Below are 25152 nucleotides of genomic sequence, written 5' to 3' on the forward strand. Positions count from 1 at the left end.
TATTTGAAGATTTTCAGTCTGGCTTTAGAACACATCATAGCACAGAGACAGCTCTGGTTAAAGTCACAAATGACATTCTAATAGCCTCAGACAAGGGACTTGTCTCTATTCTTGTTTTGCTCGATCTCAGTGCTGCATTTGATACTATCGACCATGATATCTTATTGCAAAGACTAGAGCACTTAGTTGGCATACAGGGAACTGCTTTAGGCTGGTTTAGGTCCCATCTATCTGAACGCTCTCAGTTTGTACGTGTCAATGATGAATCTTCCACGCAAACCAAAGTTAGCCATGGAGTGCCACAGGGCTCAGTGCTCGGACCTATTTTGTTCACATTATATATGCTTCCGTTAGGCAATATTATAAGGAATCATTCTGTAAATTCTGACTACCTATGTTGCAAATGTATCATCTTTTCAATTTACACACGGCATCTATTGCACATCTGTCCGTCCTGGGAGAGGGATCCCTCCTCTGTTGCTCTCCCTGAGGTTTCTCCCATGTTCCCCTTTAAACTGGGTTTTCTCCGGAAGTTTTTCCTTGTACGATGTGAGGGTCTAAGGACAGAGGGTGTCGTATTGTCATACTGATATTTTGTACAAACTGTGAAGTCCACTGAGACAAATGTAACATTTTTGATATTGGGCTATATAAATAAACATTGATTGATTGATTGATTGATTGATTATCTTTGCTATATTCATTTACTGAAGCAGGCTTTCGGTCAGGACCTTCTTTAAGACAGACTGCAGCGCACAACGCTTTTCACATTCTTCTTTTTACCATCTGAGCTCCAGCAAGGTAAACAAAGGTTCATCTGCTGAATAGTGTTTTATAAATTGGCCTCCATACTGTGAAATAAGTGCAAGTTAAAATAAATGTAATCAATGTATAGTAAAGTCCCGCTGCCACTGTCCCAGTCTATCCACACTGCTTCATCACATTTAGAAAGACCTAACCATTTAATGCAACAGCAGCAGAAATAGATCCACCATAGAATACATGACACCTTTCTGGCTAAAAGTGAAAGTGCAAAGGTTAATACATTTAGGCTGCATAGGTTATTTTGGATTGTATTACATGTAGGTACAGTAGGGCCGTCTGATAGCCGATTTGCTGTAACCACTGCCGAGTAAGCCGGTTCGATCCCGAGCCGACCGAACATTCAGGCAACATCCTCCCCTCCGTCTCCCCCTTTCAATTCTAAGATCTCTAATAAAAAAGGCCCTCTTTGGCCCAAAAAGACCTTTAAAAACAAAAAAATGTAAGTACAGTGGATCACCTAATAAACTGGCAACACTGTATGCTTGCCACAGTAAAGTGATGAGGCCTAATTGACACTTTAGTTGGTTATGTAAATAGAAATGTTTTCCCTGTACCGACTGCTGCGTTGATCTCCACCCTCTCTCCATAGCTGCAGCTCTGCTCTTACCTCCAGGCTGGGAGGCCTGCAGCACCACCCAGATCAGCTGGGGGACGTCAAAGTAGGCAGCATAGTGCAGAGCCCTCATGTTAGTCCAGCGCGAGCGAAGGTTAGGGTCAGCACCCAAGGAAAGAAGCTGGCGTGCAAACCCAGCCGCTGTCTCTGCGTCACCTGAGGAACACAGGAGGAGTACAGGTACTGTACGGCCCGGTAGTGACCTGACACTAGAGAGCAGTTGATGATTGTTTTGAAAGTTTGCGTACATTTCAGTTGTTGCTCTCAAATAAATCATACATTGTTACAGATATGTGGAATGACTAATTAAAGAGCCAGCCAGACAAAGACTGTGTGCTTTTTAATTAGTAAACAACATGTCTGTAATAATGTATGATTAATGTGAGAGTAACTGAAATTAAAGCACGCACCCATCACACCAATAACAATTCATTATTTTGAGTACAATTTGTATTTTGGACATACACACAAAAATAACGTACGTGTTTATTACCATATAGAGAAGGGAAGTTAAATCTGATCACAAGTGGAGATCCATACCAGGTAAAGAAAATGACGTACGTTCACTCGTTACTGCTGTTAATGCCATAAACTGGGCCCATGGAACTCTAGAGACTGTGGGTATTTTTTAAACTGCATACTTTTGATTTGTACTTTTAGTAGATACTGCAGCTGCCCTGCAGAGTTTACAGAAGACATGCAGTCTGGACATACTCGTTTGTCCTAACATGGCACCTTAAACGTCTTATATATATCTTCCAAGCAAAGTTTTGGGCCAGAATAGCCAGAAAAGCATGTTGGCTTGCATACTGCGAAATGTGACCGGATGCAGTAGGATTTCATTGCACTTTCCGCATACTGTATTTGACATTCCATGTATCGGCACCAGAGGTCACGTTAACCGAATATTTTCCGTCTATGATTTGTTTTAACAATGACGGAGAAATCTGAAAGCAGTCCGTCATTTTGACGGATTAGAACAAACTCAGAACAGCGCCAAAGCTTCCCCGCAACGAGGCTCCGGTGTTATGCATGCCCGCCAAAAAGGAAATGATATTGTTTCCAAACCTAACTTTGCCGTACAAATCATTGAAATGTCCCCCCCGTTGACAGTTAACGAGAGTGCTCTCCCCCTCCCCCTCCCCATCAGAGTTGTGTACAGACCAACGGGTAATAATGGATTTTGACGGAAATGTTTAGATCCTATCCGTCAAAATGACGAACAGCGAAAAACTCTAGCGCAACCTCTAATCGGCACATACTAAATATTTGTTCCTGGCATACTAAATAGTTTTGTTGTGAACATTGAGTTAGGGATACAAGATTCTGTTGTTTATACACTTTAACAGCCCAGCTGAGAGTGTCAGTACTAACCGATGCCCTGGGCCCCGGCCTTGCAGCAGTAGTGCAGGAGGCTCATATCCGTCAGACCGTCTCGATCATTCACACCGCAGCCTCTCTTTAGGATCTGTGCAAAGACAAGAAGTGCAGTGAGTCAGTGGGACTGCTCGTGTCACTGTGCACAAGTATTACATAATAGTCTATGAACTTAAACTCCAGGGCACTGATCTGATGAATGACAAGCAAGCTGTTTCTCTTCTAACTCTACTCATCCTTAAATGTGGACGAGAATTGTTAGGCTGGAAACGAGGCATGTACAGTATTTCTTAAGGGTAGCAGTTATTAAGTGAGACAGGGAGAAAATTATCTTCAGTTCTACCCTTGAGACAACTGCTTCCCTGCCCAATTTACTGCATTGCAGCTATTTTGTGTAACTCTGAGTGGAGGTGCTTCGGGGGTTGGTTGGCAAAAGTTCATTTTGTTTTGAAGTATTCTGGTGCTTTCAGTTATCAAATGTTGTATTTAGCATTGCTTGTTATTGACATGTGACTGATTCAATGAATAGTAGTTTGTATAGAAGCACATAGACAGTGAACAATGCTGGATGGCGTCACCTCATTGCCGATGAGGTCAATGTTCTTCTGGACCTGGGGCACCCACTGCCTGAGGACAGCGAACAGCTCTGGTATGGTGGTGCTGGGATCCAGGAGAACCTCTCTGCACTGCGGCTCACTCGGGTCAAAGAAGGAGAACTCTGCAGGCGGTGAGATAACAGAACACAACAGATTGTAATTCAAGTGAACCTTTCTGATCCTTTCTCACCTGTGTGTGCATGTGAACAGAGCCTTGTGAGACTCTGCAGCACAGACACACATTCACTTTCTGCAGCACGCCATTCAATCGATTCAATCAAATTAGTAATGTTGGGAAATGCCCTTGCTGTGCTGCAGAGAATGCAATCAGATGTGACAGCGGACGGCCTGCCGTGAACCAAATGAAGCATTGATGAAGATCAACAATCGTGACTCATTGATAGTTTTTAATGTTTTCAGCTGATCATTTTCTTTATCTGCATGATTATAAAACACAGTGAAATGTTTTTCAATTGGCAGTCATCGAGGTGTTCATTGCAGAGAGGGTTTGAACCTAAACTCCACTCAAAGGAAGGCAAACAGGTTTGTGGCCACAGGGAAAGTGTTACTCTACAAATAGTCATAATATTAGTGTAGTCTAATACTTATTTGCAACCATGCAGGAGTAACAATTTGTACAAAATGAATAGACATGCAGAGAGATAAAAGAGAATGTGTTATGAATGAAACTGAACGGTCTGTTGCAGCCCTAACTGAATGTGTGCCTGTGTGTGGATGCTCACCGCAGTCACTAGGCATGGGTGCAGAGGCCACCTGATGGATAACGGGCCGCTGATGGGAGGAGGCCCAGTCCCACAGAGCGTCTCCCTCAACAGGCTCTGACACATCCTCCTTTGTCATCTCCCCCTCAGGGCCTGGGGCAAGAACACAAGCAGGAGACTTATTCTGAGGACTCCAGGAGCTCTCACTTTACCGCAGCAGATAGACCTGCTTTTAAGAGACATGACTTCATTGAAGATTTGAGTTGATCTGCCACCATCTCACTAAAACCGTCAGATTCTAATTGTTCCCTTTTGTAATTAATCAGAAAATTGGGACTGATTAAATCTCAAGTGGAATATGCTAGTCAGACACAAACTCCCAGGCAGTAAAATAGCACGGCACTATTAGGCTTAATATTGTTATTTAGTGTGACAGTCTTTTCATCTTCCTGAAGTATATTGCAGAATATAAATACATTTAAAAATAACTATAACCCACGCTACTGGAAAAGTAGTACTGCCAATGATATTGTAGTATGAGCAATATGTGTGTTCTTTACACAAGGTCAAATGTGATCATGTGTGGTATGGTAAATGCATGAGGCTTTAAAGACAAGTTTGCTCCATCAAACCAAAACCATTGGATAATTCGGCATAAGAATTAGAAACACAGAAAGTCTGAATATTAAAAAAAAAAGTCAACTGAAAAAAGTGTTTGATGATTTAATGAGGATTGTTGTTTGCCTAAAGACATAAGTATATACTAAGTCAAATGAAGATATGCTTATGTACTAGCCTAATCTTAGAAACACTTAGACTGGGGAAAGGATAGAAAACATATGGAGGGCTTGGCAAGGAAACACTGAGCCTCAAAGCTTCGAAACCAACCAACACGCAGCCATCTTCTCCTTTCTCCTCTTTCTGGTTGATCTCCATGAGAGCTTTCCAGTGCAGCTAAACTCAAGAGACACACACTGGATCCACGAGAACATCCAACCAAGCTGCTTCTCAAAATACCACCCCTCTGAATATGCCCTGCTGTTGTTCCCCTCACTCCCAGGTCCAGGGGCTATTAGCAGCTAGTTCTCACTTCTGACTCTCCCCGTCTGGAATGTCCCTCTCACTTTCCAGTCGTGTGCTCTGATGACCGCACCACCACTTCATCTGATTAGTCAAGCGTAAGACCCCCGATGCAGAGAATGTGTCTGTGGGGTGACAGGGCAAACAAACACAGCATGAAAGAGTAGCAAAGTGGTGCTCGTGATTAGGGTGGATGTCCTCCACCGTAAAGGCCCGTGTCCCATCCCTCTTGACAGCAAGCGCTCATCATGTTCATCAAGCACCCATTGGCACAACTCACTGAATCTGTGTCAGCTCCAAAGGAGAGGTGTAGCTGAAGCTCACTGTGACCTTTCAAAAAGACATTTCTTTTATTTTTGAGTTATTATCATTATATCCTAATACATTAGTTATTTTAACCATATGGGAAATATTTTAGAATAAATTATTTGTATGCAGTTAAATCCCATTGTGAAAATGAGAAATCATTCAGCTTTAATGTTTAATGGAATACAAAAGTAAGGGTTCCCTTGTGGACTATACCATTTATTTTCCAAGTACAATTGCTTTGTGAGGACTGGCTTTAGCAATAAGAGATATAGATCATAACAGCAGAACATGTCATGAATGCCACATAAACCAATACAGACTGTGTCTCATGACTTTAAACTAAATGCTGGGCCTATACAGGCCCTAGTGGTGCTTTGGGTCTTGCACGTGGCAGTGAAAAGTTTGTAAGTAAGAAAATAAAAGCCCATCCTTGAACCGACAGCATCAAGCGTAAAGGATTTAATGAACACCTCATGCAGAAGCACATGCACTGACTAGGTGTTTTCCATTTCACCTTATTAAATAAAGGACTGTAGACATGGTATATGCAGGAATCCTGAAGTCAAATGTAAAACCTTTTAAGACCTTTTTTAAGACCCTTTCCATACATTTGAAGACCTCATCGCCACTTGGAGTTTTAACCGGTTACATTGGCGACACTTTAACTCACATTGACTATATACAGCATTGATTGTCCTTCCTCCTTATCTTCCAACCATTTGGACGCAGACTTGCATTTCCCCATAACGATGTTGTTTAACTAAACTACACAGAATCACACTACACACCTACGCCATGATTACATTCAGGCAGACTTTAGAATACAACCTCTTTGGACCATTTATATACTTATTGAAAACAAACTACACAATGTAATACCTTGGAAAATGTCGTTTAATACTTCTTAATAGCCTTAATTTTCGCTAAATTGATTCATCAACTTTTAATATTTTTTAGGACCCCGCGGACACCCTGGTAGAAGGCTGTTGGAAGTGGTGTGGGAACAGTATTTTGGCAACGAGGCTAATTTTCTGAAATGCGGTCTCCATATCTCTAACCCACATAGTTTAGATGGTTACTATTTGACACATCACAGCATACACCAGTGTTTCTCACAGATCTGAAATATACTTGGGTGGGTGGTGGCAGCGGGCCTGGGGGGGGGGGGGGGGTGCGCGGAGAGAAATACAAAAACAAAAAGTTTTAACAACATGTTTATTTATTGACTTTTCATTCCTGTATAATCATTTTGCGCAAAGATGGCACTGTTTGTCAGAGCACTTCATCCTTCTCTGGGATTTCATGAAGAACAGCTCCAACGCCTGTGTGTATGGGAACGCCTCTGGTGCTGGTCCATTAACTGCCAGTGTTTCCCACAGATCTGAAATATACTTGGGGGGGGGGGGGGGTGGTAGCGGGGGGGGGGGGGGGGGGGTGGGGGTTGAGGTGACGTGCTACAACATTAACCTTTCTGTTGGTCGCTTGTTAGCAGACCCTTCACGCGATGGCAGAGCGAACAGATACAGGCAGGGCCCATAAAGATAGCCCTATAGATTAAATCTACTACCCACACATGAACATATGGAAATGGATTACTATTTAAAAAAATAAATGTATTTATAAATGTATTTAGGAACATATCCATGTGATTTTTTGTGGGGGTTGACCTCAAATCCTCTAGGGGGGTCCAGGGGCATGCCCCCCCGGTAAGATTTTTTATTTTATTTTGGAGTTAAATGCAACAATCTGGTGCATTTTGAGGGGGAAATAAAGAGACTAGATCTATGGAAACACCTATATTAAACATAACTGTATACATTTCAATAATCATAAAATCATGGCCCCGCCATACCCAATAACATACCATTTCCAATATGAAAAAATCACTGAAACTTGTTTATTAATTTATTTTTGGTTCATTTATAGTTGTGAGTGTGTCTGTGCTCCTGAATCAGCCTCTCCTGTCTCCCTCCTCTTCCCCTGCTCCTCTTTGAGGCAGCAGCAAAGACTAGTTTTATCTCAACAAGTTTTAAAAGTGTATCTTGCCTTTTTTCACCTAGTTAACTTTTTATTTATTTATTCATATTTTACTAATCACATTACATTTCATTTAGCTGACGCTTTTATCCAAAGCGACTTATAATGACCGATTACAGGGACATTCTCCCTGGAGTAACTAAAGGCTAAGTGCCTTACTCAAGGGCACACTAGTGGTGGTGTTCCTGGCGGGATTTGAACTCACAGCCTTCCGATCTTCAGCCCACCTCACTATCCTTTAGACCAATCACTACCCTCTCAAATGGAAATATGTGTTTCCATATATGGTGACCACACCGTTTGAGACCCACTGAGAACTTAGACTAAGTTAACTATCTAAACACTCAGAGAGTCCTTTACCTCACCTGAGCTGAGGTTATCCCGAGCTTGAATGACACACAGAGACCAATCAAGGGCTTTGATTTATGATCTGTATGACAGTGGCCATCGGCAGGCCACATCATGTAGACAACCAGTCACCCTGTGTGAGGCAGGCCACTTAACAGGCCAGAAGGAGGCGAGATCAGAGCAAGGGAGCGAGGCATCATTGTCCACAAGTTAATCGATCGCAGATGGCGTCGTGGTCACGGACGAATAAAAAATAAAATATTAAAAAAAACAACAAAAAAAACTAAATGGGTCGCGAAATATACTTGGGTGGCCGTTAATATACCTTGGCGGCCCGCCCAAGTATAGTCTATGTGTGGGAAACCCTGTACACCAAAGCTAAACAAATAGAGAAACAGTAGAGATGTCCCGATCAGATCACGTGATCGGAGCCGATCACGTGATTTTCAAAAGATCGGAAGAAAACAAATTGGGGATCGGGATTTTTTAAATTAAATATTAGTGACCATGTTCACGTCTTAAAGTCATCCTGAGGCCTTAGTTTTGGCTTAAAGTTACACAACATCATGTATGTGTTGCTTCTTTTGGGCTTGTTTTTAGACCTGGTTTCTTATTTCTCTCAAAGCTGGCAACAGAGTGGGTGCAGTGTCTAATAGTAGAAGTAAGCTAACGAGAGGCTACGTTCAGCTGGTGACTCGGGAGTCGGGACAGAGAAAATGTCAGGAGTTTGGAAGTATTATAAAATTGAAAGCGAAGGCAGTGTAACAGCCAGATGCAATGTTTGCAAGAAGGAGGTTCCGCGTGGTGGAAAGAACAGAGCTACGTTCAACGCGACCAATCTAACACACCACCTGAGAAACAAACATCAACAACAACACGACGAGTACACAGCGGCCACTCAGGTAACGGCACTGAAACAACCAAAACTTTCAGAGACTTTTAAAAGGAAAGAGAAACTGCCCCAGAACAGTGAAAAGGCCAAAAAAATAACAGCCAAGATAGCTGAATTCATCGCATTGGATGACGAGCCGTTATCTGTTACCTTTTTTTCTCGTAATGCATTGCATAAAGATCGGAAAAAATCGGTATCGGCAGATTGTCAAAATCAAATGATCGTAATCGGATCGGGAGCAAAAAAAGGTGATCGGGACATCCCTAAGAAACAGCATGGTACTAATTGTGATTATTTCTAATAACTGAGCTGATCCCCGTCAAATCGAAAACATAAATTGCACTTTAAAGAGGCCCTAATGCTTTTGAGGGTTTCCCCTCTCCTGTAGTGTGTTAAATAGGTTTGTGTGAATGTTAATAGTCTGCAAAGGCTAAAATCCCAAAGTTCCCTCCAGAGGAAGTTTCTTTCCCACACACTCCTCTCTGCCTGAAACACCTCCATCTCATGTGTTTACTTCAATAACATTGTGACATCACTATGTAACACTCAAGCTTCTATTGTCTAGCGCTCCAACATATTGAACATGATAGGCTAAAGGGTGGGACATCTCTAAGCGGTCGACCAGTCACAACAGAGCCAGCCAGCTAACCAATAAGATCAGACTGGGCTCTGGTTTCAGACAGACGGTGAAAAGAGGTGTTATTTTTAGGGATCCACGATAATTATCGGTCCGATATTAGGAATTATGACGTCATCCCGATAAACCCGATACCAGTATTAATAGCCCCGATAATATACAATATATTTTTTGGGTAAGAAAAAAATACTGCGGTGTGGGTGGATTGGGATGAGGGGCGCTTGTTTTTCACTCGGCTCCTCCCGTTTTGCCAGTACTGCGGTATTAGTGGTTTAGGAAGAGGGGAGTTCTTCACAAATCCAGCGCTCCCTAATACTTCGAACCTGATCAGTCACCTGAAACATCGCCATCGCTACGATGGTGTATTAAAAGCGTACGAAGACAATAATACAATACAGTGTGTGTGTGTGTGTGATACACATGCATTAATCACCTTAAAATAATTAGTGGCGTAACATTTTTTATGTTATCGGTATCGGTCTTGAGAAGCAGGAAGTTATCGGTTTCAAAAAACCAATATCGTGCATCCCTAGTTATTTTGACTCATTTATTCAGCACCAACTTGTAGATTTGTTGTGATGCGTCTCTGAGGTCACTAACTGTCTAGAAATTAGGACATTGCAGTGTGAATTGGAACAATGGCCCACTTTACCCATAAGCCTCTCTTTGTTTGTCTGACCCATGATATCACCCTGCTCCCATCCTTGCAGCTAACAAAGCAACCTTACTACTGTCACATATTTGACTGATAGTTTTAGAGCAATGTGGCACCCATTGCCATATGACTGCTTAACCATCCAACTGTGTGTGTGTGTGTGTGTGTGTGTGTGTGTGTGTGTGTGTGTGTGTGTGTGTGCGTGTGCGTGTGCGTGTGCGTGTGCGTGTGCGTGTGCGGTGTGCGTGTGTGTGTTAGGGATCGACCGATATGGCTTTTTCAAGGCCGATACCGATGCCGATTATTAGTAATCAAGGAGACCGATAACCGATATTTGGAACCGATATACATTTGCAGTAAAATCAGAAAATCTTGGTGTCAAAATGTAGAATAATACAAACTCCAACACAACTTCTTTGAAATGCATTTAAGCCTATATTATGTTTAATTAACTTTTAAACATCTTACAACTGGTTTCCTCTCCGTGCCCTTTTCTTTAGTGCAGCCATCTGCTATGAGTTAGAGAGAGACAAGAAGTGGGGCTGCAGGCTGACATGCTTAACTAACAATAATGCTTAATTTATTATATCAAACCAATGCCTGTCTGTCTAGCATAAAATCCCAATAAGCTGCTAGCAACTGCAAAACACTAGTGCTAGCTAATGTTTTGCAAACTATTAAAAGTGAGGCTATTACAGTAGACCTAACGTTAGACTAGTAGCCTCACTTCTAATATTTTGCTAAACATTTGCTAAATACATTAGCTAATGAGCTTCACATATTAACCTGAAAAACTGCGAGGCTTCACTCGCAGCCCTCCCTCCGCACCACAGTTCTGCTGCGAGACGCTGCACGCTGACTGACTTCCCACGTCCCTGTGTAACTGGGAAGCTGATAGAATTGGATCAATAGATCGTGCTGTTTTTGCAACTTCAGCATAGGGGATTGGGATGTTTATTGAACTTCAGCTTTCAACTGATTTACCTTCAAAACACATGTATGGCTCTGCCGCTCAGTGCTGCTGCTTGCCTCTGTCTGCGTTCTTCGCACTTGCCTGTAATCTGAGAAGGTCCCGCCTCTATGGCTGGCTCCCGCCCGGAAAATCTTCAGTGTTGATTGACACTTCAGTAATAGCCTATCAGATAGCGCTGTGGGCGGGACATTGCTCGTGTACAGAGAGTGGTGACTGCAGACAGAGAAACGGCCGCATCAGAGCCAAAGTGTTATCGGCAATTTTATAAAAAAAAGGCCGATACCGATAATCGGTCAAATGATGAATATCGGCCCCGATAATCGGTCTGGCCGATAATCGGTCGACCCCTAGTGTGTGTGTGTGTGTGTGTGTGTGTGTGTGTGTGTGTGTGTGTGTGTGTGTGTGTGTGTGTGTGTGTGTGTGTGTGTGTGTGTGTGTGTGCGCAACACGTTCTCACTCCCATCCCGTCACATATTGACGAACGGTCAGGGCCCCTCCCCGTCGCTATATTACGTACAGGGTACCCCTTTCCCGTCATTTTCTACGGGCAGGGCGTCCCATAGACCTTCATTGCGGACAGCGGACCCCTTGACCGTCAGGTTTCTACAGGAAGGGCGTCCCATAGACCTTCATAATGCCTATTTTAAGGTTCATTTGGCCATTAAAATGCGTTTTGATGTCATTGTATGCGAGTAATGAGTTTTTATTTCTGATTATTTGTGCAGTACATGTACATGATGTTTAGTTTGCTAGTTATGACGAAGATTACCTTACGTCTGTGAGGAAAATGCATGGGGCTCAGAGCCTCGTATTTTTAAATATTTTTTTTCTTCTAATTTGTTATTCTTTTCAAAATAACACACTGTTATTTACTCACCAATAACATACAATTATCCTTGCTTTTATTTATTGGTTTAATTCCATAATCTCGGTCTTTTTTGGCGTTCGTCAGGAACTGAATTTAAAAATAAAAATAACCGGAAACAGACGTGGGCATCCGATTACCCAAGATTCTCAGCTACGCTGATTGGATGTTTTAGCCGCAATGCATGCTGGGATTTGGTGTTTATATTATATGAAATCCGGAAAACATTTGAAAAGACTAAAATAATACTTAATTCCGAGTGCTCTTGCTTTTCTCTTTGAAAGTCATCACATAACGGCATTGTAATGCACGGTTCGGCTGCATTAAATATTACAGATCTGCCGTAGTTCTTTATTTATAGCGCCCTGATGATGAGACCTATGGAAAAACTGAAGAAATGCCGCCGAAACTGAATACTTGACGTGGATCATAAATATATCAACAATTAAAAAACTTCTCAATTTCTCTTCACACAATACGTCTCCTTGCAGTATCAACACTAATTCGGCTGACTTTTACATTTGATGTAATTCATAGATAGGTTATATTTACACCATAACGGTGCACAGCTGATAAAAAAGGACTGTAGTTTTTAAAGATATTACTGATTTGAATTGGATTGCATTTTGAATGTAAGAATGTAAATACTGATTCTGAAATAGTATAGCAATATGCTGTAAAATTATGTGAAAGCATGAATAAAACTACACATCTTCAGATGTTGTACATAAGTGTCTGTGTGTACCTTGTGTGCACCGCCTAGTGGTTAAAGCACGTTATTGAATTATTGTTTTTATGTGTTATATTTGATTAAAAGAATATTAGAGTACATATACTTTCATAGGGGGAAAGTAGAAGGTCTGTGATAGAAATATAGAATATAAAAAATCAAGAAGATACTATAAGTGATCTCTTCAATAAAACAGTTTAGTGCAGGATGTACAAAGATATTAATAGGAGGAGGTGCAAAACAGAAAAACGAATTAACCTTTATTTAAACATTAAATAACAGATTACGGTCTTCTTTTAAATAAGAAAAAAACGTTGGGGGTATCTATCTACAGATAAATACAAAGTACTTAACGTCTAATATATTGCTTTCCTGCAATGTTAACTATGTTGAAGCACTTATTTTAACTGATATTATACATATGGATTATACTCTTATGTATGTAGATAGAATAAGAAATGTGCAGAATATGACAGTTTAATGGTGGAGGTACACACATATTGATAGATGTCTTGTACTGCACTGTTGAGGGACCTGTGACCCACGTTTTTCATTCATTTCATAACTACACCGTAAGTTGTGTAAATGATATGTCAATACACCTTTAAAATCTTGAAGGGGATGTGCAAAATAGCCATAATATATAGTCTTTAATTAACTATTAGTAGAGAATAACAAGTAATTAATATACTTTATTACTTGTTTCCATTAATGTCAATTGCAGATACATGTTTAGTCTTCTCAAGCACAAGTATCAAATATCTCTCCTGATTGTTGGCACTTGACAATCACCTTATCTGAATTTTACTCAGGTGTAACTAAAGTCTGATTTAAGGGTTGTTTATATTTCACATCATTAATCAGAATCTGCAAAGTAACTCAAATAAATGCAGTGGAGTAAAAATACCAGGTTAACCTCTGAATTGTAGTGGAGTAGAATTACAAAGTATCAATGAGCTTTCATGTGGGTATATTAATGCTATATATTGATGCTGCGCATTATGGACAGCGATTTTTATCCATTTATTAATTATATGTTTTACATTTGATAACACCAATGTGTTTAATACTGGCAACTTCTAATTGTGGGAAAACGAAAAAGTTCAGTAGAGACGTCCCATAGAACATTTTGCGAAACACAATAGTGTAGTGTGTAGTTCTGGGGGGGCGTTCGATTCCAGTTTTGGATAGTCTGGCGTGGTTTCGTTCCATTTCAAACAGCTGTTTGACGCTGTAACCTTGGCGCACTGCCACTCCAACATCCAATCCCAGACCTAGAAGAGTAATCACGGGGACTGTAGTCCTCAACGATAGCTGGGGATTCTGGGTAGTGTAGTGTCTTCGGCCGTCCTAAACTCAAACATTTTGACAATCGCAATGATGCTCGAACTGTCCCTTATAGGCCTACGTCTGTTTCCGGTTATTTTTATTTTGAAATTCAGTTCCTGACGAACACCAAAAAAGACCGAGATTATGGAATTAAACCAATAAATAAAAGCAAGGATAATTGTATGTTATTGGTGAGTAAATAACAGTGTGTTATTTTGAAAATAATAACAAATTAGAAGGAAAAAAAGATTTTAAAAATACGAGGCTCTGAGCCCCATGCATTTTCCTCACAGACGTAAGGTAATCTTCGTCATAACTAGCAAACTAAACATCATGTACATGTACTGCACAACTAATCAGAAATAAAAACTCATTGCTCACATACAATGACATCAAAACGCATTTTAACAGCCAAATTAACCTTAAAATAGGCATTTTTCCACCGAGAATAACACGAAGGACAGCCGTTGTTGATCACGTGGTCTGGGAGCTGTTGCAGCGTCCATAGCAACCACCTAGCAACCATGAATGTGTACACATTCATGAAGTAATCTTCGTCATAACTAGCAAACTAAACATGTACATGTACTGCACAAATAATCCGAAATAAAAACTCATTACTCGCATAAAATGAGATCAAAACGTATTTTAATGGCCAAATGAACCTTAAAATAGGCATTATGAAGGTCTATGGACGCCCTGCCCGTAGAAGCCTGACGGGCAAGGGGTCCGCTGTGTCCGCAATGAAGGTCTATGGACGCCCTGCCCGTAGAAAATGACGGGAAAGGGGTACCCTGTACCAGGGTTTCCGTTAGCCGGTAATTACCGGTTTTTAGCTGGTAAAATTTATAAAAAACCGGTAAATTCAAAACCTGACGGTCAACATGTCTGGTAATAATTAGGGAGGCTCCGATCGATCGGCCGCCGGTCATTATCGGCCGATATTCACTCTTAATAGTTTGATTGGTGCTCTCTATAAAGGCCGATCAGGAGAGCTGGATCTGATCCATATGGACATGAACGCGAGTGAAGTGTAACCGGACGCGAGAGAGAGATCAGATCAGCTGCTGAGTCTGACCGAGACACGCAGCTCTGCATGAACACCTGAAGCCCCGCCCTCTGTTTAGCGGGCTGCAGGAGCTGCATGAGAAACTGACGTGCTCACAGGAGAGAGAGGGAGGGAGAGGGGAAAAGAGAGGCTCCGTTTCTCCCGTGTTATTATTCAAAGTTGATGTAAACTTCTGAATAATGTACGTTATCTACTACAAGTAGTTTGTTTGAATGTAATAATTATGTTGTTTGTGGAATCATTTATTGAAAAATGAATCTGAATTTTTCGATCTGTTACGATTATAAACTGAAGCAATATAAAAATGAGCCCCGTGAACTGAGTTTTAAACTGAAGCATATCTGCTCATAGTCCCGTAATTACCTGCTAACGGAAACTCTGCTACACAACTATTATTATTGAAATATGACCGGTAAGTTTCAAATTAGTCCGGTAAAATAAATTCTGCCCGGACATTTGACCGGCGAGAAAAAATCCTAGCGGAAACCCTGCCCTGTACGTAATATAGCGACGGGGAGGGGCCCTGACCGTCCGTCAATATGTGACGGGATGAGAGTGAGAACGTGTGTGTGTGTGTGTGTGTGTGTGTGTGTGTGTGTGTGTGTGTGTGTGTGTGTGTGTGTGTGTGTGTGTGTGTGTGTGTGTGTGTGTGTGTGTGTGTGTGTGTGTGTGTGTGTGTGTGTGTGTGTGTGTGTGTCAATTATTTAAATTCCACTTTAAACCAACAATCATTACAACGTTTTTGGAAGAATGTGGGTAGTGAACCAGCATTATCTCAGAGTGACAGTTAAAAAAAACGATGTGGCTACTTAGGTAAAATATATGAGAAATTGTGATTTTGTTTTTGTTTGGAGAGGATAACGTTTGTAAAATAAGCCTTTTTTAAAGCAGACATTGGACTTGTCACTGAGCCAGCATGCACAATAACAGAACCCTGGAACCAGCTCTCTAAAATGGAATGCATTCAGTTTATATGTCATCAGTTACACCTGTGAAACTACCTGGTATGACGTTGAATAATGTCTATTGAACCACAGCGCCCCTAGACACAAATGGACTATCAACACAGGTGTTTCCACTTGGCCTAATGAAGCCCCCCTGACATTTGAACTTGTACTTGGTGACATCCTACAGTTCCCAGCATAGCTCCAGCCCACCTGAGGGGCGGTCTAATCAAACACAATATTGAAAACACCTGTGTGCATCCCACTAATGCACTGCCAACAACACTCTTATTAGCTAATAGTTACACAAATATAATCTTAAAGTATATTACGGTTTTCTAACTGCTTATTAAAACCTTTAACCAGGGTGTTTTAGGTATCCACCTATGATACACGTAGCCATACTAAATTATTAGTTAAGCTAACTTATTTACTAAGCAGTGACTACTTGCTGGTCTCACAGATGAGCAGCACCTGAAGCTTACCAAATGTCCCAACACTTATTTAGCCTATTTACCCTCAAGTTTGGCTTTTAATACATTTTATTTATCCTGTCATTAGCTGAGAGGAAGGTGTTAGCTGGCTAGCATATGTTCAACACCCTGCTCGTACTTGGACAGCTACACTTTCGTGGTATTTGTTTTAGTGTGTGCTACATATTAGCACTTAGCGGCTACGTCTTTAATGCTCGTGCGTTGTGGAATAAATTGCCCATTGGAATAAAGTGCATTCTGTCTCCTTTCCACTCACGTTAGCTGCGCAGAGGTAATGCTGTCTAGCATCAATACTGTGTCAGGCATTCTACCAGCTTAAAATGCCCTTTACTACTAGAAATAGAAACAAATGTGACGTTAAGCTTACTGATAACAAAAGAGATTAACATTAACATTACCTTGCTGCTCGTTTCAATTCGCTCATTGGGGAAATCATCAGAAAGTGAGTACCGGAATTAATTTCCGTCATATGCCCAGTGTGTCCTGCAAAGCTGAGGCACATCCTGTTGTTGCATTCAGGTTTCAAAATAAAAGCGTGTGATTTCCGGTCTTCAAAAATGTGTAATAACCTATGGTAATAACATTACTTTCTTTATAAATCTCAGGAATAAATTATATGATAAACAAATGACGAAGAGCATTAAATATACCCTTATATAAAAAATATTATTTTTGTTAACATCCTGACCTTTGTGTGACAATAGGCCTGTGTGACAATACAAAAGGAAACGTTTTATTTATTTTTTAACAAGTACATTTCTCATTTTAATTTGAGAATTCACAATTGCTTCTCTTAGAGGAATGCATGTTTCACTGGATCTGATCAGAACACTTTAATGATACATTGATTTCCTTTAGAGCCCAACGAACCCACAGAACATATGTTTGAATGCAATGCAATCCTATGACAATGACACTTGCAAGTAAAGTGGACTGCACATTAGGTTACTTTTAAGTACACATCCAGCCTTATCCTTGGGGATAATTCCACACACATAATCTATATTCCTATCCAGCAGATGGTCATATCACAGCGACAGGAGTTTGTGGTGCACAGAACATTTACCTTTGACTGCGTATTGAACTAGTTTACTCAGTGGGGTTCCCCCATACCTGAAGGCCTTCACTGCATGAAGCTGCCTCTGAATAAGATATTTCCCTTTGCTGGAAACTGATGCTTATTTTCGGGTATTTTGGGGCTAGGGGATATTTACCCAACCCCATACTTTTTGAAGATCCTCAACACACAATAAGACCAACATTAATTTATTGTGACACAAGATACATTAAAAAAGTAACTGTTTATTCAAAAATACACACACTATCAGCCATCAAAATGTAATAAACATAGGACTACAAAACAAACAGTTTAAATAATAAAAAACAAATTTAAAAAATAAGAATGATTTGTTAACAAACCAAACATCTTTGAGCGCATGTTATTTACTGATATGGATTCGTTTTTGGTTAAAAATGTAGGCAACTCACAAAATAAAAAAATTCAAAAAACTTAATAGGGTGTATTTAAGAAAATAAGCTTTTATGAATTAAAAATATCACTAATAAGATAATAAGGTTCAAATCTGTTTTTATCAATGAAAATGAGGGACGGGTACTTTAAATATTAATTGCATACTGTGTTGTTTTGCACAATATAATATAATACCAAAGCCTTTCCAAATGTTACCACATAATGTATGAGCAACCAAAAAACTGCAATAGCCTTGTTTATGGTGGCCTGTAAACATCTTATTGTGAAAGTATTGTCAATTGCCCCCAGCTGGCGCCAGAACACGGTTTCCATGGAAACGTAAACAAATCGGATGGCAGTGATTTCTCTTCACACTCACTGAGCACAAACCACCACTTTAATATAGATTCCAGCCAGGCGAGATGGACATGAACAATGTGAGGCGCGTCTCCTCTGCGGGATACCGATTACCGGAGCGAACCAGACCGAAAACCACCGAGCCTCCCGCGGACCGGGGCCGCCTCGGGACAGGAGCCGCGGGGCCCGGGGAGAGGAACCCAGAGAGGAGAGACCCCGTGAAACAGGACCAGGTGTGGAAGGAGCGGGTGTGGGGGGAGAGGAGAGGAGTGCGGGAATGGTGAGTGGGGAAATATTAGGGGCAAAATAAGTCCGGGGGGGAGGCTCACTTGTTTAGTCTAATGTTGATTAGACAAAAGGCTGGTTTAGCTGGTCAGACTGGTTTAGCTTCAGTGTCAGTATGGCTGACTGGTCAGCAAAAGCCAAGCCAAGACCATAATGAAGCTCAGCAGCAGCTTGAGGAAATGGATGAATGATATAGCCTACTGAGTATTGAGAAAAAAGTAGATGTCAATCAAATGGAATATGAAAAGTGTATAAATGAAATAATAAACAAAACAAATGTTTTGGCTATGTTAACAAAATGAATATGCAACTTACGAAAAATTATCTTTCAAAAATATATAACTTTGTAACGTCACCTTTTTGTCATATGATCAAATTTGTCTAAGCTACAATTTGAATTTATTTGTCTTTATTTGGAACCACTTAGAAGACTTTTCCTTGTGTTATGTGTGACAGTTACCAACGACAAATATAAGATTTGTCACTCAAAGGCTCACAATTACATTCAAATGTAGAGGTTGAACATTGTTCAGTATTGTTATACAGTAAGCAATGTTCTATGTCTATCCAAAACACTAATCAGAAGGGGTGGTGACAAAACAAATGCATAACAATGTCTGGCTCTGGAGATAAGATAAGATAAGATAGTACTTTATTGATCCCAATTTGGGAAATGTTTGTGTTGCAGCAGCATACAAAGACATGGCATTGTACAATAAAAATGTAAAGACAAGAAATAAACAAGAAAGTAGAAAATATACATGTTGAATTTACAAATGAACAATAACAAGATATAAAGCAAGGTATTATATACATAAGTATGTGACAGATGGAATATTAAATATTAAACTGAATATATAAATGTAAAATGTACAGTGTGATTTTATTCCAATAAATGATATTAAATAAATTATTATGAAATCCATTTAGTTATCATTTCATTAACACTATGGAGATGAACAAATGCATTGTTTTCCACAGGGAGAACAACTGGAATTTCCTCAGGGACTATGATCAGATGGTAAGACTATGTATGTTGATGAAATTCCTGTGAAATGAATGCATCTAAACCTATGATCTAAACACCTTTTCAGGCGCTGAAACTCGGAATATATTCAAATGAATACGCAGTAATGTTTGTGCATGACAAACACGAGAAATATTGCTCATTTTTGTTGTTATCTAACAGCAATGGGCAATTCCATGGCTGACTTTGGTTTATTTTCACATCATTTGTGAGGATTTGTTCCCTTTAATTATTTAAAATAGTGCATCAACCTGAATAAAAAATGTCATAATACTCAGTAAAATACAAATGTTTATGCAGTATTGAAAACCCTCCTATTTGATCACTTATTTCAGGATTCATGTCCCTGATTATATCCCTTACTTTGGAGCAATATCACAGCCGAATGCTGCCAACAACCATGTGATCTCTGTGTGTTTGCAGGGGCGGCTGAAGCCAGAGGAGCCCTTACCCAGCAACGTGCCCCTCTTCTCTGAGCGCGTCCCCAACACCACCAACCAGATGTTTGGCAGCAGGCTGTCCACTCCTCTGGGCAGCAATCTGGTCCAACTGGACCGGCTGCTGCTCTGGTCTGGAAGCAACCACCGCCGCAAGCTGGACCCAGAGATGCTGCCCTGCTAGAGCTCTGAAGACCAGACTCCTGTCATCAGGACCTGTGCCCATCAGAGCCAGACCGCACTGTCCTGATGTAGGGCTAAGATGGGTTGGCATGGTGTAGCACAAACCTTAGTAGGATACAGACTTTGAAGTATCAGGTAGAAGCTAGGACTAGCGAGATGATTTTGCTGTCCTACATCTGCTAATTGACCAGTTATATCATCCAATGATCATACAGAAGTATATTCATGTATTCTTCGGTTTAGCAAAATGTTCCATTAGACCGTGGATAGACGTTTATGTTGAAGGCCTTTGCTCAGCGTGAGGTGAAAAGGGATATTTGATTCATGTCATTGGAGCTTGATCGGGTGTTTGATCCGTCACTTGATAATTGAACCAGACACCTGGGGCCTCATTTATAAAGGGATATACGCTCAAAAAATGGCGTACGCCAGTTTCTACGCAATGTTTGCGATTTATAAAATACTAACTTGACGGGAAAACGTGCAGTCCTCCACGCAAACTCTAACCCATGCGTACGCACTTAGCACAAAAACGGGAGAGACGAGAAACTGCGACACCGTTGGCAGAAGGAAGAATGGAGAGAAATATGTGGAAATAATACCATAAATAAAATGTTACCTCTCATTTATCATATATGAAGAATTCATTTTCAAACATTGATTAAAGCCAATCTTAAAATGATTAAACAAACGCCTGTTTGCGACTCCTCAGTGCACACAAAAACATAACTTGGAGAAAGAAAGAAATACGGATATGTTATTTAAAACCACCTCAAATATGTTGTGTTAATGTCATGAAATGTTTTCTCATAAATGATGAGGTTTTGCATTTCTATAGGTTGTACGAGCATGGTTTTATATACTAACATGTTTAATCATGTTTTATGCCGTTTGCTAAGACTTGATAAGTCGCTCATAAAACACAGGAGGTATGGAAACTAAGAACACCATATGTGCAGTGGCGTTTCTATATGTACAAAAGTGGTGGGGCACAAACAACTTAGATGTCTATATATAAGCTTCTGCAGTGAGGTTCATGGCTGGTGAGGCATTGGCACTGACTCTTCAGGTTTACAAATATTATATTTTGACCTAAATCTAAATATAATATTATTTTCAAAAGCCTCTTTTGTCTGATGCTTCAATTAATTTTAAACAGACAGTTCAACAGAAGGATACCCAAAAAATGTAATTGTATCATTTAAATATTGAATTGTTCTCTCTTAGTAAGATCCCATTTTCAATAAAATTGCAGTCTTACCTTGACTTGAAGATGAAGTCCATTTGCCTATCCTTCTGGACAAAAATCTCTATTACTTTTTTTGTAAAGGTCCTCCTTATCTTCTTGTAGTTTCAAAAGTCTATCATAAATCTAAATGATGGATTTATGATTAGAAAATGATAAAAGTAGGGTAGACATGTGGATATTATCCGGCTGAACAAAACGTGCATGTATCGAACAGGTACGTTTCCCACAGATCTTATTTTGAGCTATTTTCTAAAATCCTATGGAGACATCTCATTGCTTTTTTGTGGAGGGAAGCCATGCGCAGCTTACTTCCTGGTTTTAGGACGAGTCTCTATCCTCCTCTTCACCTGCTTTTCACACACACCACACTTTTCGCGGCACACGTACTTACAGCCAATCAGCTCTGAATTATGTGAGTTGACGTAAGGTGGGGATGGCAGCTCTATGCCCCTATGGTCATTATTTTTTGCCACACACATTAAAAAGGAAAATACTCTGAGCATGCGCAGTGTAGTTTTTGCAGTCACCGTTCACTTAGACAGTGAGAGGGAGGGGCAGGATCAGGTTTTGTCCCACATGGCTCTAAACAGCTCAATAGGCACACACTGTAAACACTAATTAGAAGAACACATACTAAAACAGCAATGTACAGACGAATCAGATGATTAAACATGATCTTAAAAATATATTTTATATATATTTTAATTAATTTTTTGCATTTTGTTGTAATCATTATTTTAATACTTTCTGCTGACACTAGGTGGTGCCCCTAATGACCAGTCGCCACTGGTAAATTGTACAGCTAATATAACACAACACATTAGTTGTAGCCTATTTCCTTTAACTGGTGGATATAGAGTTGCTGCAGTGGAGACGCTGCGCACAGCTGATCGACAGCTGGGACACAAACCACCAAATACGAAAACATAATTCAGATCCAGTCGTCATGACTCCACTCCGGAGGGATTCCCGATCATTTCTTACAGTCTCATCAAGGGGGTGTCTCCTGTCCCTGTTACAAACACACTGCCTGAGGAAGGCTATGTGTATTTATTTTGTCATGAACCTTTTTCGGACCACTTATTTATTTATTTTGGTAACGATCCGACCTCCATGCTGCTACTCTGGTTCAAACGGCATCCACCAAACAATATGATTTATCTTGACCTCCCCAAAATAACCTAAATCTGACACGGTGTGAGATGTCTTTTTTAGCTATTCCGTCGTCATTTCTTGCGATCTTCTTCATGCAGTCAGTAGGCTTGTTTGAGACAAGCAAGACCTGCGCAGACCTGCGCAGTTGCGATCAACGTCTTGCTAGTGCGTTGCATGATGGTTAGTCATTTTTGTCCGACTTGCTCTGGAGGCTCGCCCACATGAGACTTGAGAGCGAGGCGAGTTGGCGCAGTTGCTCTCCACGAGCTGCGGAAGCGAAATGCTTGATGGGAAACGGCTTGCTGGTATCTCGAGCTGAGCGCTCATTGGTGGTTTTTACCACGTGCTGCTGATGAAACTCTCCAATTGCCTGTCAAAAGTTTGTTGTTGTTTTGTGTCAGTTTTACGTCGCCACATCCATTCCCATTTGTCATCATTGTTCCACAATGTTTATGATCATGAAATTAATATCTATATATTTTCTACTATACTGCTTACCGTTTTCATACTTTATATATTTTAGCATATTCATACACACTGTTCATACTGCTCACAGGCTGATATCTAGTGTATTCATACCCCACTGTTTATTCATCATTCAATTCATTCTATATGTTATTCTGTAGATTGTGTACATTACTTTCCACTTCACTGCTTGTTGCACCTGAGAAGCTAAACTGCATTTCGTTGTCTCAGTAGGCTACCTGTAATATGTGCAATAACAATAAAGTTGAATCTAATCTTGAGCAGGAACAAATGTATTTACTTAGTACATATCTGACATTAACGATTAAACACATTTGTGCATTCTTTATAAATGCAAACCGAGTCAAGCCGACTCCGGAGGTGGCGGTATGCACCTTAAAGTTGTTTGAAATCCGCCAAAAAACCGAGAGAAGAAGAAGAAGATGAAGAAGCCGTCTCCGAGCTGTCCGACTTCAGGCGAGCTTTTTGAGACCTCCCCCGGCTGCGATCGGCTACTCTCGTCTACTTTCGAGGCGAGCCGCAATGTGTCTCAAACAAGCCTAGTCAGAATGAATGAATGAATGGGCGTTTCTTTGACTATTTATAGGCAAATCTGGGCGTTACGTGAAGCCCGCAAAAGCTGCACCGCATTTCGAGTCGATTGTGATAAAAGGGAAACCAGCGTAGGAAGTGCCGTACGCACTTTCCTCGCCGGTACGCAATGTTTGGTGAATCGGAAAATGTGGGAAAATTTCTGTACCTATTTTTTGGATTTCTACTACGTAAGCAACCATCCCACGTGAATCCTACGCATGGCGTTATAAATGAGGCCCCTGATCACATTTGGATGAGTAAAGGGTTGTATCACCACCTCGTTACCTCCTTCTCTGTGCACTCAAACAGTGCTGCAGTGACAAAAAAGAATATGGAAAAACTAATTCTAGCAAAAAGTTTAGAAACCTAAATGGGAGTATTTTCTGCAGATGCTATAAACCCATCATATATTTTGTTGTGCTTTTCTTTCATTTTCAATTTCAAATGCCTTAAAAAGCTGTTACATTGTAATATGTTTGCCAGGACCTTTAAACCATTGTTCCATGCTGGACGGATGGGATTATATTCATTTATGTTGTGTGCTTTTTATAAGGATATAGCTTTCACTGACTCTGCACCTTATGTGTTGTAGCTGCTTTAAAATGCCTTTATGTATATTGTTATAAATCACTGTCATTTATGACTAGATTTGGAGAAACATGTTGTCCATATTGAATTTGAAAAGCTTGTTTGATCTGGATGTTTGAGTGTCCTGACTCTGACATTATTTTGTTGTTGTAAATAGATCCTGTTAATCCATACAGCAGATCATAGAAGAGTTTGCAGATAGTATTGAGTATTCGTGCTTACTTTGACTTACAATAGGACCTCATAGTGAAAGTTACCAACATGTTGCACTATGTGTAACTTTCACTATGAGGTTCTAAATGTGTCTTTGTCTCAAGTTGAAACACAGACTCATTCAACCTGAATACAGGAAGATGGAAACGTTGCATGTTCCGAAATGAAGACTTCAAATACTTTGGTCTAACGTATTTAGACCAAAGTCTAAATCTGTTTATACTTAACAGCCAATCAGATTTCAGTGGATGTATGCGGAAGTGAAACAAGGTGTCAGCTGACTGGAAACTTCACAGCATAATAAAGGAAATAAAACAAGTCTGCCTTCAAAATAAGAGCATAACTATCTTTTATAAGAACAGTGTGGGAAAAGATGCTCTATAATAACCAAGTCATTATTTATATTAGTGAAAAAAATAAAACTAACGAAAATGAAGATTGGAATAATAGTTATAGTATACCATGAAATATCTTGCCATTACTTTGCTCTAAATGAGAGTAACAAATGTAATCTGGTAAATAATGCACATGCTTCTATGGGAATGAGTGTTTGTAAATTGGGGTGAATTGACTATCATATACATTTTTGTAATTTAAAAAGAATTATATAATGATAATAATAGTAATAACAAC

At 40.2% G+C, this 25152-nt stretch overlaps 2 protein-coding genes across 6 annotated transcripts in view; one reads left to right on the plus strand and one right to left on the minus strand.

The window, feature by feature from the left end:
- LOC117468193 (CAP-Gly domain-containing linker protein 4) overlaps positions 1–16982 on the minus strand; it is a 55238-nt gene extending 38256 nt beyond the window's left edge. For 4 of the 5 annotated variants that reach the window (XM_034112220.1, XM_034112217.1, XM_034112215.1 and 1 more), the window contains exons 1-5: positions 16894–16982; positions 4155–4286; positions 3394–3533; positions 2813–2906; positions 1433–1594 (exon numbers count right to left, since the gene is read on the minus strand). In XM_034112220.1, coding sequence (XP_033968111.1) covers positions 1433–1594; positions 2813–2906; positions 3394–3533; positions 4155–4272 — 514 coding nt within the window. In that variant the 5' untranslated portion in view covers positions 4273–4286; positions 16894–16982. Of the gene's footprint in view, positions 1–1432; positions 1595–2812; positions 2907–3393; positions 3534–4154; positions 4287–5223; positions 5339–16893 lie in introns of all 5 variants that reach the window. The other variant, XM_034112216.2, reaches the window with a different exon arrangement.
- Positions 16983–18322: 1340 nt separating this feature from the next.
- Positions 18323–24807, plus strand: cimip5 (ciliary microtubule inner protein 5). Its single transcript, XM_034112129.2, has 3 exons — positions 18323–18603; positions 19590–19629; positions 20059–24807. Exons 1-3 carry the CDS (start codon positions 18389–18391, stop codon positions 20254–20256), a joined length of 453 nt encoding a protein of 150 aa, XP_033968020.1. The 5' UTR covers positions 18323–18388; the 3' UTR covers positions 20257–24807.
- The last annotated feature ends 345 nt before the right edge of the window (positions 24808–25152 follow it).

The sequence above is a fragment of the Pseudochaenichthys georgianus genome, chromosome 22 (genome assembly GCF_902827115.2).
Source record: "Pseudochaenichthys georgianus chromosome 22, fPseGeo1.2, whole genome shotgun sequence".
Classification (NCBI taxonomy): Eukaryota; Metazoa; Chordata; class Actinopteri; order Perciformes; family Channichthyidae; genus Pseudochaenichthys; species Pseudochaenichthys georgianus.

What these genes read in the sequence shown, in the direction of transcription:
- cimip5 (XM_034112129.2), top strand. Translation starts at nt 18,389, where the DNA reads ATGGACATGAACAATGTGAGGCGCGTCTCCTCTGCGGGATACCGATTA. An exon ending in AGGAGAGGAGTGCGGGAATG is followed by an intron (nt 18,604 to 19,589) that starts GTGAGTGGGGAA and finishes TGTTTTCCACAG; the next exon opens with GGAGAACAACTGGAATTTCC. An exon ending in TCAGGGACTATGATCAGATG is followed by an intron (nt 19,630 to 20,058) that starts GTAAGACTATGT and finishes GTGTGTTTGCAG; the next exon opens with GGGCGGCTGAAGCCAGAGGA.